Source organism: Paroedura picta, chromosome 6 (assembly GCF_049243985.1).
Source record: "Paroedura picta isolate Pp20150507F chromosome 6, Ppicta_v3.0, whole genome shotgun sequence".
Taxonomy (NCBI): Eukaryota; Metazoa; Chordata; class Lepidosauria; order Squamata; family Gekkonidae; genus Paroedura; species Paroedura picta.
In genome coordinates this window covers 20,283,964-20,296,970 of record NC_135374.1, presented here as the reverse complement: position 1 = coordinate 20,296,970, position 13,007 = coordinate 20,283,964, and the positions used below count along the sequence as shown (strand labels likewise).

Sequence of the window (13,007 nt, the reverse complement as noted above, 5' to 3'; positions counted from 1 at the left end):
AGTTATATTATAATGCTGCAAGGCTCTGATCCAGTGTGGGCCTGTGACACAGTTGTTTTTGGTGGCTGAAACAGTTGCAAGGTGTGTCCACAGACACTCTAAAATGGTAATGAGTAATCTTGTGAAAGGTAGAATGCTGAGGCTGCTGCCATCTCCCATCCTATCTCCAACTACCTTTGAATACTCAGTCCCCAGCTGCTGAAAAGTAGAATTGGTGGCTGGCATACCTAAACTGTGGAATTGGCCAATGTCATGTGTTTTAGAGTGCAGTGAAACAGCTGCTACATGCAAGAAGCAAACCGAATGGAAAGCCAATGAGGGGGGGGGAGACTCCCCTCCCACACTGACAGGAATCACAGTTGGGAGTTGCCCACTGGCAGATGACCAACAAAGCCTAGAAAATACAGAACACAAAGAAGAGAGGGTCAGAAGCCCAGCCAGCCTTCCTGCAAACCCGAGTCCTATAGGAATGGCTGTGCGGCAAGCCCTGCTGCTCCTGGAGGCACGCTCGCCTTGGGGGCAGGGAAGGTTCTGTTGATTGGGTTTAATCCCAATGAGAATGATGAATTATAAAGTAAATATTTGTCATCTGTTATGAATTAAATGGCTTCATTTCCTGTGTGAATATAGTTCATGTATATCAAACATCATATGGAGTAAGGTGAAGTGGTAGTTAACATTGATGGTCTTATATTCTGTGATTGTATGATTGAGAAACCCTACACAGTTTGAACAAGCGCTTCAAAAAGATTTTGTTTAAATACAAGTCATAGATTGTTCTGCTTTTTGCTTATAGGCAAAAAAATGAAAAGTAATGGTAGTAATTTCAGTACTTCAATATTGATCAAGATATTAGAACTTTTGAATATGTTTTTGCTTTATACAGATCAATGTAAGGGTGACCACCATGGATGCAGAGTTGGAGTTTGCCATCCAGCCTAATACAACAGGGAAACAACTATTTGATCAGGTAACCTTTCTCCATGTGTAAACATCTCATGATACATTCATTTGGGACTTGTTTTTCCTGGCGCACTAAAAATCACTAATTTGTCTAGTAAAACTACCATACAGATTGTGAAAATCATATGACTTTGGTATCTTAATGTTATGCACATTTTAAATATTACTTCCTCGTTCAGAGTGTTGCAAGGTTATCCTTTATAAACAAACCGCGCTTTGAGTGCATAGGTTATGTCAAATGGTATCCAACTAATATTTAAATTGTACTGTGTTGATAAAAATCCAGCAACTTGGAGCCTTCCACAAGCGTGTAGTTTCTGCATATATGGGGAAATCTTTAGATATACAGAGTTCTCCCTCCTCCACTTCCCTAATGATGTAATCCTCTAAAATGCAAGGAAAGGAAGCCTCTCCAGGTGGTTGTTGAGGTGAAGAAGACTGTTTGCCGGCATCCTGAGAGTTGATGCTGAACCCAGACCAAAATGAAGAGATTTCAAAATATAATGTGTTGTACATTGGAGAGTAGTATGCTGATTGAGTGCTGCCCAAACCTCAAGAGAGATTCTTCTGACCTCTTCCAGGGTAGGAAGGAAGGGAGAAGAGAAGATTCAGTTTAGCTTCTGAGTGATTTGTAAAAGAGTGAGGCATCTGGTTGCTTTCAGAATACTATAGAAACTTGGCCCAAATTAGAGAATCTTTCTTCACTTCTATTTGTGGAGAAAGTGGGTGGAGACTCTGTCTTCAGCTGAATCTGAGTCCCCATTGGATGGGGGAGGTTTCATGAGGCTTGTTTCTTTTTTCTTAATTTCCTACTTCAAGAAACCCAATCTGTAAAGATAAATGATGGCGTCTCCATCTTTGCAAATTTTTAAACAGAGGCTGGATAGCCATCTGATGAAGAGGCTGATTCTGTGAAGGCAAAGAGGTGGCAGGTTACAGTAGATGAGCGGTTGGGATGTGAGTGTCCTGCATAGTGCGGGGGGTTGGACTAGGTTGACCCATGAGGTCCCTTCCAATTCTAGGATTCTAAGTCCTGGCAGTCATTCCCATGCCTTCCTAGCATGTTGTTAGTTAGGAGGTAAGGGGACAGCCTTAACCCATGCTGTTAGTTAGGAGGTAAGGGGACAGCCTTAACCCATGCTGGAAGCAGCCAGCCTCAGTGCTTTGACATTCTCAGCCTGGAACAAGAATGTCTCTGTGAATTCTTCTGATTCAGGTTGCTGGAAGCCCTGAAGAGAAGCACTTTTGCCAGGGCCTGGAGAGTGTGCATTTTGTTGCAGGTCCCCACTTCAGACTAAGTTCAGGGTTTGCTAACTGTATAAACTCATATGAAGGAGAATTAACCTTTCATCGGTCAGCAGTCAGGCTTAGCATACACAGGTTGGATCCCAACTGAGTCTTTTCCATGAGTGGAATGGAACACTCCCGCCACTCACTGCCGCCCACCAATCTTCATGAAATTATTGTTGTGGGGGCATAGTGGACCCTGAAGAGGTTTCCATCAGGAAGAAGGAAGGGTTGTCTTTGAGAAAATCTTCCAGTTAAATGTTCTTGTGTTAAATTTTAAAAATTGTTGCATAAATGCAAAGAAGCTAGCATATTTAGAGGTATTAGAAAGCCAGAATATCCCAACAAACTTGAAAAATAAGCTGTACGGAGGAATGTGTGCAACAGTAGTTATTTTAGGGCTGCCATCCTTGCTGCTGAAGTGGTCGAACTTCACCCTTGAAGAAGAACATTTCTTCTGTTTCGCAGACCCCAAGTGAATCTTAGGCCACTTGTTCTCTAAATGTTATGCTCCCTGATTTTGAACAGAGACATTAAAAAAAACTTTAAAATTGCATTTGCATCATTCAAAATCTTCAGCAACTGAACTCCATTTATTTTGTTTTGGCATTTCTTGACCCCCCCCCCCCAAGGAATCCTGCTCAGATCAGTTTCCAACATAGTCAATTGCTATTACAGTAATTCATAACAATACAAATACATTCATTCATAGGAATTCATTAAAAAGTTAAGCATTATGGGGCTGAATCCAAGCTGTCATGGGCACAAGGCCAGTGCACAGAAGGGAGCCTTCTGTGTTTCCTCTGCCCTCCTTCCTAAGCACACAGATTTGTTATGCAAGGTCTTTTTGGGCATGGGTGGCTTGTATGTATCTCTGGCGCCTCTGTCCAGCTTCCCCCTGATGGCAGCATGGCTACAGACTAAAAAACTGAAGCTTAATCCAGACAAGACAGAAGTGCTACTGGTGAGCCTGGAATCACCAACAGGGTCATATTTGCTGAGTGTAGTTCTTTCTTGGAGAGGTGGTTCCTCAGATATGCAGGGCCCAGATCACGTAGGGCCTTAAAGGTCAGAATCAGCACCTTGAACTTGATACGAAGCTCCACCAGCAACCAGTGCAGCTGTTGGACGGTCGGTCGAATATGAGCCCTGTGTGGGGTCCTCCTAAGGACCTGGGCAGTCACGTTCTGTACCATTTGTAGAATTTGCTGGGTTTTGTATGTGCATTTTAGCTTGCTTTTAGTTGTTTTAATGATGTGAGTTTTTGGTTATAATAGTTTTTAAGAAATGTTTTTATTATGTATGTTTAAATTTGTTGGCTGCTTTGGTAGCCCATATGTGAATAGAAGGATGAGGCATGGATTTTGTAAATAAAATAAGACTCAAATAAAGACCCCCCTCACATTAGCTTGTGTAAAAACAGACTGTGCCTTAATTATGATGCTTTTATGTGGCACTAATAGTAAAATTATTTTTAAGGTTGTAAAAACAGTTGGCCTTCGTGAAGTCTGGTTTTTTGGACTGCAGTATGTGGACAGCAAAGGATACTCGACTTGGTTAAAGTTGAATAAAAAGGTAGTGTACTTTCAAAAAAAAAAATTCAGTCCAAAATAGTTCATTTGGTCTGTAGGTTTAATGGGACATATGACACATGATCTATGATTATTACTGTAATTCTTCAATATGAAGTGTGGTTTTGTTGTTGCTGCTTTCTCATGGAGGAATATATGCGCTTTTGTGTGTTGTTTCTGGGTGCTTGACACTTCTCCACTGTTTTGCCCGATCCTCACTTTGGAACCATTTTTCAAACATCCTTTACCTTAGAGCAAAAATGTTTAATGGCACAGTTGTTAAACATTTTGAAGGCCAGGATTAAACTATTAGATCAGAGTTGTTAAATAAATGTATAAAGTTAGCCATCTCATTTCTAAATGCTTTTTTTAAAAGGGGGAGGGGGGAACGACAACAGAAGTAGCAGCCTCATTTTTATGAAAAAGAAATTTACATTTTAAGGTTACAGTATTTGTTTTTTATGAAAATCTGCTCTGGTTAATGTTTGTACTGTATACTATGTAATATCTTTGTTAGGGATTGGCACGAATGGGGGAAATGTGGTTTTGTTCATGGTTCGTAGCAAGCCCAGTTCATGCACCATGAACTTTTAGGAGCCAGACCAACTGGTTTGCTTCTTCGTAAAGTTGATGACCCAGTAGAACATCCCCCGGCATGCTAGAGACACCAAAGTTGCAGGGGAGCTCCAGCTGACTGTCCTTTATGGGTCCTCCAAGTTTGGTGCAAACTGGATTCACAGGGTCTGAGTTATGGCCCCCAAACTAGGTGCCCCCAGGAAAAGGCATTTGACCAGGCACATGTTTAGGAGTATATTTATTTATTTGATTTCTTTACCGTCCTTCCATAAGGCTCAGGGCGGTTTACATACAACATGGGGGATACATGGAACGAATTAGTACATAACAAATAAATACAACAGCAATAACAACAGCAATCCAATAACATAATTTCAGTGATCATAAACAATACAACAGGAACTGAACCCAGCCAAGGCCGCCCAGAGGACAGAGTGGTTCAGGCCATGGAAGGATGTCTGACCTGCCACAAACTTCGCTTTGCAAACCATGAACCAGCCAAAATTTGTCACAAACTTTAGATCAGGAGCTGGTTCATGCCCATTCCTAATCTCTTTATGCAGATTATGTGATCTTTCCATAGATCTTGACTGTTCTTTTCCTCCTCACCCTATGCACCACACCAACTCTTGGAGTGTCCTTCAGGACAAACACCATATTGATTTAATGTTGTTGAAGAAGAAGAAGAGTTGGTTCTTATATTCCGCTTTTCCCTACCCAAAGGAGGCTCAAAGCGGCTTACAGTCGCCTTCCCATTCCTCTTGAGTGATTGGAAATTCTGTGATCTAATTTGGGAATCTCCCTGTTGGTTGAATATGTCTTTGCCACGAAAGGAGTAAGGGGTAGAACTCAAAGGTTGTTTCTGATTTCTCGCTGTGGCCAAGGGTGGCCAGTAGTGTCTTAAGAGGTGCTCTGCCCATGTTCCATTGTTTTTTACTGCAACTGTTTCTGTGTTGCATTGTAGAAAACATTTTGATAATGACTGAGTGTTTATATTTTTTATACAATCTTTATTTAACATTTAAGCCCTGTGTCTTCAAAATGGCCTGAAGTAGCTTACCAATATCTTGCTGCTATCTAAATAAGCCAGCTTGATGTAGTAGCTAGGAATGCGGACTTCTAACATGGTGAGTCGGGTTTTATTCCGTGCTCCCCCACTTGCAGCCAGCTGGGTGACCTTGGGCTCAACACAGCACTGATAAAGCTGTTCTGACTGAGCAGTAATATCAGGGCTCTCTCAGCCTCACCCACCTTACGGGGTGTCTTTTGTGGGGAAAGGAAAGGGAAGGTGAATGTAAGTCGCTTTGAGACTCCTTCGGGTAGAGAAAAAGCGGCATATAAGAGCTAACTCTTCTTCATAACTGACCACAGGTTTTCCAGCACTGAGCTCATTCACTTCATTTGGCAATTTCACTGTTTGCTGTGGTCATTAGCTTTTCAGTATTCGGAAAACCCGGTCAACAGTAACCTTTTCTTCCCTGGTGTGGGATAGTTCTTGTGTCCCTGTGCCTGAAAGTCTTGAGTTTTTCCTAAATCATTATCTTTTATATTAGGCAGGATTCAAAAAATGGAATTTGTATATTGAAAATTGGAGTGACACAAGGAATACAATGAGGCCTTTAAATGGTTTTATGTAGCCTCTGAAAGCTGTCATGTTTCCCTAATTTGCAATCAATTATTTAGAGGCCTGTGTGAATCACACACCCTTCAATGTTGTGCTTTGGAGAGTTGAATTACAGTATATAGCAACCAGTGATTAGATGGCTTTTCCTGAAACTCTGCTATTCTGTGCCCCTCTGAAAATTCCATTTTAGGTAACACAGCAAGATGTAAGGAAAGAAAATCCCCTTCAGTTCAAATTCAGGTCAAAGTTTTTTCCTGAGGATGTTTCTGAAGAGTTGATTCAAGAAATAACTCAGAGACTCTTTTTTCTGCAAGTCAAAGAAGCCATCTTAAATGATGAAATCTATTGTCCACCAGAAACTGCAGTTCTGTTAGCGTCTTATGCTGTTCAAGCCAAGTATGGAGATTACAACAAGGAGATACATAAACTAGGATATTTGGCAAATGACAGACTTCTTCCCCAACGGTAAGAAACGTATGTGCCGCATCATAAGCCTGGCAAATTCTGTTCAGGAAAGTGCACTAATTCAACCATTCCTAGTAACCTAACTAGTATAAGCCATGCTTATGGTTAACATGGTTAAGACAAAATAAGGTTGGATCATTTGCAAAATAAGGTTGGATCATTAGGCATAAAAATGAAAATGGTCTGTCTATGGAATTTAGATATACATGCAGCTCTGCTTGCATGATTTGAAAAGAAATCTTTAAAAGTTACAGTTGTCAGAAAGTTATTTGAATAACACAGTCAGATGAGCTACAAATCAAGGCTGACTTCACTTCTGACATTTAACATGTGAAACAAATTTCTCTGCTGCACCAGGTTTTAAATCATTTATGTATGAACTTTTGGAACTCATGTTACAGTGGATGAGCTGTAACATGGGTTGTGAGTGTCCTGCATAGTGCAGGGGGTTGGACTAGATGACCCATGAGGTCCCCTCCAACTCTACTATTCTATGATTCTATGTATTGTTGTTACTAAACGTACTGGGTGAGCCTAGAATATAAGTGCAGGGAAAGCTTTAATTTAAATGTGTCGCCATCAGCTAGGAGACAGTTTAAAAACACCCATGCCTTCCTCACAGCAGAAATGAAGCTTTCATACTAGACTAACATCCCTTTGGATAACCTATTTTCTTTTTAATGAACAGGCTGCTTGAAAAAAATGCCCATGGGTATAGACTGGTGCCGTATGCAAGCCAATGTTAGTGAGCTAAATATACTCTGGAAAGCTATTCAGGGTTCTTGCATGGTATTTTGTTTTTAATCCTAACCCTAAACTGATGGTGCAGTTTTTGCAAACCCTCCTCCCCGAACACTTTAAAGGTGACCTTTTATTTTGACAGTGTCTTGGAACAGCACAAATTAACAAAAGAGCAGTGGGAAGAAAGAATACAGAACTGGCATGAAGAACACAGAGGGATGTTAAGGTAACTACCCCAGCAGAGAGAGAGTCCTCCTTATTTGAAATGGAGTAATGTTTGTCTTTTATTCAGCTTGTTAGCTTGTTAGTCTTTGGTTTATTACACCCCAGTAAAAGCCGTTTTGGTTCATTCCTGAAATACAAGGTTATTTGTAATCAGTTTTTATTGTTTCTTCCTTAATAGCTCTAAGTTCTGTGGGTGCCCATTAATTTTTGGTGCTAACTTGTTGCTGGGCGGGTCTTTACGGTTTCTGTCTTTATTTCGGTAACTATAAAAGACAAGCCTGTATGGTTTAATTCTTTTCATTGATCAGGGAAGATTCTATGATGGAGTATCTCAAGATTGCGCAAGACTTGGAAATGTACGGCGTCAACTATTTTGAAATAAAGAACAAAAAGGGAACTGAATTATGGCTTGGTGTTGACGCTCTGGGCTTGAATATTTATGAACATGATGACAAGTAAGTATTAATATTGCAGTGCTCTGCTGTTCAGAGTTTGTGCTTCTTAATAAGGAGCGTATTAATATAAGAGATGTATATCTGAGCTAGAAAGTGCTTTGAGAGGAGCTGAGCTTTAGGGGAGAGCAGCCAAGTGGGTGGAGGGCTAGACTTTTTCAAGGGAAGTAAACTGGGTTCTGTTCCATCCGTCATCGTTACTGGGCTTTTACTTCCTGGGTTGTTAAGCAAAAACGTTTGTCCTTTTACTAAGGATTGTTTCTTATTAAAGGTTAACTCCCAAGATTGGTTTTCCCTGGAGTGAAATAAGAAATATTTCATTTAACGACAAAAAGTTTGTGATAAAGCCCATTGACAAAAAGGCCCCTGTAAGTAAATCTTTTGATATTTTTGTTTTTGTGTAAGCATCAACTGTTATGATTTTCTCTCTGGCTCTCTTTTCAGTGTTTTATTTTTGAATAAAACATTCTGTCACACAATGAACAGTTCACGTACTGTCAAATTAATGTTGCCCCCATAATTTCAGTCTCCCAGCCTCCAGAGGTAAGGTGGCTGGTGAGACCTCTGTTTTGAAAAGCCCACCTGCGTTAGAAGAGGAAGAAGAGTTGGTTCTTGTATGCCACGTTTCTGTACCCAAAGGGGACTCAAAGTGGCTTACAGTCGCCTTCCCTTTCCTCTCCCCACAACAAACACCGTGTGAGGTGGGTGAGGCTGAGAGAGCCCAAATATTACTGCTTGGTCAGAACAGCTTTTATCAGTGCTGTGGCGAGCCCAAAGTAACACAGCTGGCTGCATGTGGGGAGAAGTGGGGAATCAAACCTGGCTCACCAGATTAGAAGTTTACGCTCCTAACGACTACACCAAGCTGCCTCTCTTACTCTTCTTTAGGCACCAGGCCAAACATTTACCCAGGTTTTTTGACTGGAATATTTGTGTGGTGTTTAAAAGTGGCAGACTGTAATATGGAGAAGCAGGTTTGAGTCCCTACTTCTCCACATTTAGCCAGCTGAGTGACCTTGGACCAGAGAGTGTTAATGCCAGAACTCTCTCAGCCCCACCTACTTCACAAGATGGCTGTTGTGTGTGCGTGTTTGTGTGTGTGTGTGGGGGGGGAAAATGTAAAACTATAAAAACTATTCTTTTTTGTAATAATTTTTATGGTCTGCTGTAGCCTGAGGACTTTTCTATAAATGTTCTAGGCTGCTAAATGTTTTATGGCTGGGCTTTTATATCCATGATGCTGGTTTTAGAAAAAAAAATTGTATTGCTTTTTTATTGTAAGCCATCTTGAGCAAGTCTTTGGAGAGGGGGCAGTCGGAATCTTCTGAATGCATAATAGTATGTTACCTTTCTTTTATGGCATTTACAGTGCAATTTTTCATTTATCCCTTCTGCCACTTTCAGGGTAGGACTGGAAGGGGATTTTAGATAGCAGCCTTGTTTCCATTTATACTGTTGTCTGTTTCCTTTTGAATTAAGCCTTTTGAGTACAAATTGACAATAAAAATATTCACTTTGCACTTGGCTTGTGCACATGCAAATTCCTGGAAAGTTGGATTTAGTCTTGACATATGTTTTTGTTACACCAGGCCGATGCTTTCATTGTTCAAATTTTAAGATGTGAGCATGGCATAGGTTTGAAGGTATCTCCGCTGCTTTTTCCCTTGCCATTGGAACCCCTTGAACACTCCTTCCAAAAATGTTCTCCTGTGGGCTGGGGGAAGCCTCAGATTGAGATGCACTGCAGTGAGCATGGAACACTTGGCCCTCCTTGTTCAAAATCTTCTTTAAGTATGTGTGTTGGGCGGAATTTTTTTTTAGCAATTTCTCATCCCCAGCCATTCCTGAGGAACACCCCCCCCCCCCACACACACACACCTTCAGGATTAGTTTGGTGTAGTGATTAGGAGTGCGGACTTCTAATCTGGCATGCCGGGTTCAATTCTGCGCTCCCCCACATGCAGCCAGCTGGGTGACCTTGGGCTCGCCACAGTACTGATAAAGCTGTTCTGACCGAGCAGTGATATCAGGGCTCTCTCAGCCTCACCCACCTCACAGGGTGTCTGTTGTGGTGAGAGGAAAGGGAAGGCGATTGTAAGCTGCTTTGAGCCTCCTTCAGATAGAGAAATGCGGCATATAAGAACCATTCTTCTTATTATTATTATTATGGGAAGTAAAGAGAGGGAGGCAACAAGGCCTGATTTGAACTCTGCTCCATTCAGTCTGAGCCTCTAATTCCTACAGTAGCCATGAAAATGCCCACAAGCCCTTTAGGCCAGTGGTCCCCAACCCCCAGTCCGGGGACCGGTACCGGTCCGTGGATCAGTCGGTATCGGACCGCGGCTCCTCGTCCTCCTCCCCGGCTGCTGCCTTGGGTGCTGCCCTGCCACTCTGCCGCTGGCTCACCTTTGGGGCTCTCCGGTGGCCGCCATCGCTGGGGTTCCCCCTTTGGTGTGACACTGCGCAACTGCTGCTGGCAGCGCCCCCCAGTGGGCGGCGGGAAGTCAGGGGTGCTGGCGGGAAAGCAAATGGAGCCAGGGGCTCAGCCGGCGGCGGCAACATCCCTCAGCAAAAGACTACCCTGCCCCCGGGCCTCAGTAAAATTGTCAAACGTTGACTGGTCCCCAGTGATAAAAAGGTTTGGGACCACTGCTTTAGGCAATATCCTGTGCTTGCTCCAGACAGCTGGCTTCTCCCTCTGATCATGGAGTATCCATTTGAGAACAAGTGTCTTGTGGTGGTGAATTATGTAAGCTAAGTGTGCCTCCTGAACTGTCTGCCAGCCTAATCCTCTCTGGTTCTTTGGATTATAGACACAGAGAGAAAAAGATACATCTCAGTTAGACAGCAGCAGTATATGTGAAGTAGGGGGTGGGGGTGGGGTCTTTTCCCCTGTAGTGTAGTCACTTCCCAGTACCCTTGACACTCGTCTGCCATTCCATTGCACATTCATGTAATTCACAAAAATGGTTTTTGGAGCTCATCCCAGTCTGCTTTGGATTTCATTGTTGTAAATAATTTGGCATCCCTTGCATACTTTTTCCCTGAGCACTTTTACTTCCAGAAAAATTCTGAATAAGCTTTTTTTAAAAGTCCTTTTAGAGCTCTGCTGTTTTCTTTTACTGTGAGAACTGTCTGTCTGTTCCCATTTTGTGTTCCAACACTAACCTTTTCCAAATGACGTGACTTAAGTCTTACTCGGGAATCCGTGCTGAGAATCTTTCTCTGAAGCATCATCAAAGTGCAAACGTGTATTGCCGAGTAGATGGCTTTTATTGTTTTTGGAACAGCCGATCCTTTCTCTGAGTAGGCCCAAATTCCTTTTCATGTGTGGGTAGTTTGTGAAATAAATGAAAACTTGGACTAAGGAAGACTTGCATCCTATTCTGTCCATATGTTTCTAAAGGATATTTCTAAAGGGGGATTGAAAATATTTTAATCTCTCCAGGATTTTGTGTTTTATGCGCCACGTCTGAGAATAAATAAGCGGATATTGGCATTGTGTATGGGAAATCATGAGCTGTACATGAGAAGGAGAAAGCCAGATACCATCGAAGTTCAGCAAATGAAAGCTCAGGCAAGAGAAGAGAAACACCAAAAACAGCTGGAGAGGTATGACCCAGTTGGAATCCCCCTCGTGGCCTTGGTCAGTGTGATCTTCAAAAACATCCCAGCCATCATATATGTGAGGTCATCTGAATGTCTGTCTCTGCAGGGCTGTGGCCCTCGCTGAGACAAGGATTGCCTTGACCAGTTTGGTATCCTCCTTCAGCCTTCAAATGTGGGTTCCAGGAATGACAAATGGGGATTATACCTGGAAAGAAGGAAACAGTGCTTGTTAAAATCCAGTGGTGCTTGTTAAAAATAAGGTAAAAGGTAAAGGTATCCCCTGTGCAAGCACCGAGTCATGTCTGACCCTTGGGGTGACGCCCTCTAGCGTTTTCATGGCAGACTCAATACGGGGTGGTTTGCCAGTGCCTTCCCCAGTTATGACCGTTTACCCCCCAGCAAGCAAGCTGGGTACTCATTTTACCGACCTCGGAAGGATGGAAGGCTGAGTCAACCTTGAGCCGGCTGTTGGGATCGAACTCCCAACCTCATGGGCAAAGCTTTCAGACGGATGCCTTACCACTCTGCGCCACAAGAGGCTCTTTTGTTAAAAATAGTGCTTGTTAAAATCTATGATACTAATAGAGTCTAAAATCTATTAGAATCAGAGAATCATAGAGTTGGTAGGGGCCATACAGGCCATCTAGTCCAACCCCCTGCTCAACGCAAGATCAGCCCAAAGCATCCTAAAGCATCCAAGAAAACTGTGTATCCAACCTTTGCTTGAAGACTGCCAGTGAAGAGAGAGAGCAAGGTTTGATTCCCCACTTCTCCACATGCAGCCAGCTGGGCAACCTTGGGATACTCACAGTCCTGTTAGAGCTGTTCCTGCAGAGCAGTTTTGTCAGAGTTCTCTCAGTCCCACAGTGATTCCTTGCAGACCCCAACCTTTTATTTCTTAACTTCTGCTTCCACCTTGAAAAATTCTGTCAGTTGCCCATTAAAGACCTAGGTCGGGGGTGGCTATATGTCTGTGGCCTACAATTACTATGAGCCCCTGTCAGCATGCGCTAGCCAGGGGCTCATGGTAATTGTAGTTGATGAACATCTAGAGCAGGGGTAGTCCAACTGCGGCCCTCCAGATGTCCATGGGCTGTAATTCCCATGGACATCTGGAGGGCCGCAGTTTGACTACCCGTGATCTAGAGAGTATAACTTTAATGTTATCGCCTAGAATAAACCTGGTTACAATGTGCATTCAATTGAGATGAGTATCCATTGTTCTCCTGCTGTGCATTTTTATGTCTCTACTTTAGAGCTCAGTTGGAGAATGAGAAAAAGAAAAGGGAAATAGCAGAAAAAGAGAAGGAAAGAATAGAACGTGAAAAGGAGGAACTGATTGAGCGGCTAAGACAAATTGAAGAACAGACAATGAAGGCCCAAAAAGGTGAGCGCTTGCATCATATTTCTTTGTCTTAACTTTCTTTTTTTAAGTTGTATTCCTTTTTGAATACCGTATACATTTGCATATGATATGAGTGGTTGATGGACAGT

General features: G+C 42.5%; 1 protein-coding gene across 2 annotated transcripts in view; it reads left to right on the top strand.

The window, feature by feature from the left end:
* The window catches only part of RDX (radixin), a 54,253-nt gene that overhangs the window by 24,035 nt on the left and 17,211 nt on the right, over positions 1–13,007 (top strand). For both annotated transcript variants that reach the window (XM_077341628.1, XM_077341630.1), the window contains exons 3-10: positions 887–970; positions 3,730–3,825; positions 6,212–6,486; positions 7,370–7,453; positions 7,761–7,907; positions 8,176–8,272; positions 11,353–11,516; positions 12,770–12,900. In XM_077341628.1, the coding sequence (XP_077197743.1) occupies positions 887–970; positions 3,730–3,825; positions 6,212–6,486; positions 7,370–7,453; positions 7,761–7,907; positions 8,176–8,272; positions 11,353–11,516; positions 12,770–12,900 (1,078 nt within the window). The remainder of the gene's footprint in view (positions 1–886; positions 971–3,729; positions 3,826–6,211; positions 6,487–7,369; positions 7,454–7,760; positions 7,908–8,175; positions 8,273–11,352; positions 11,517–12,769; positions 12,901–13,007) is intronic.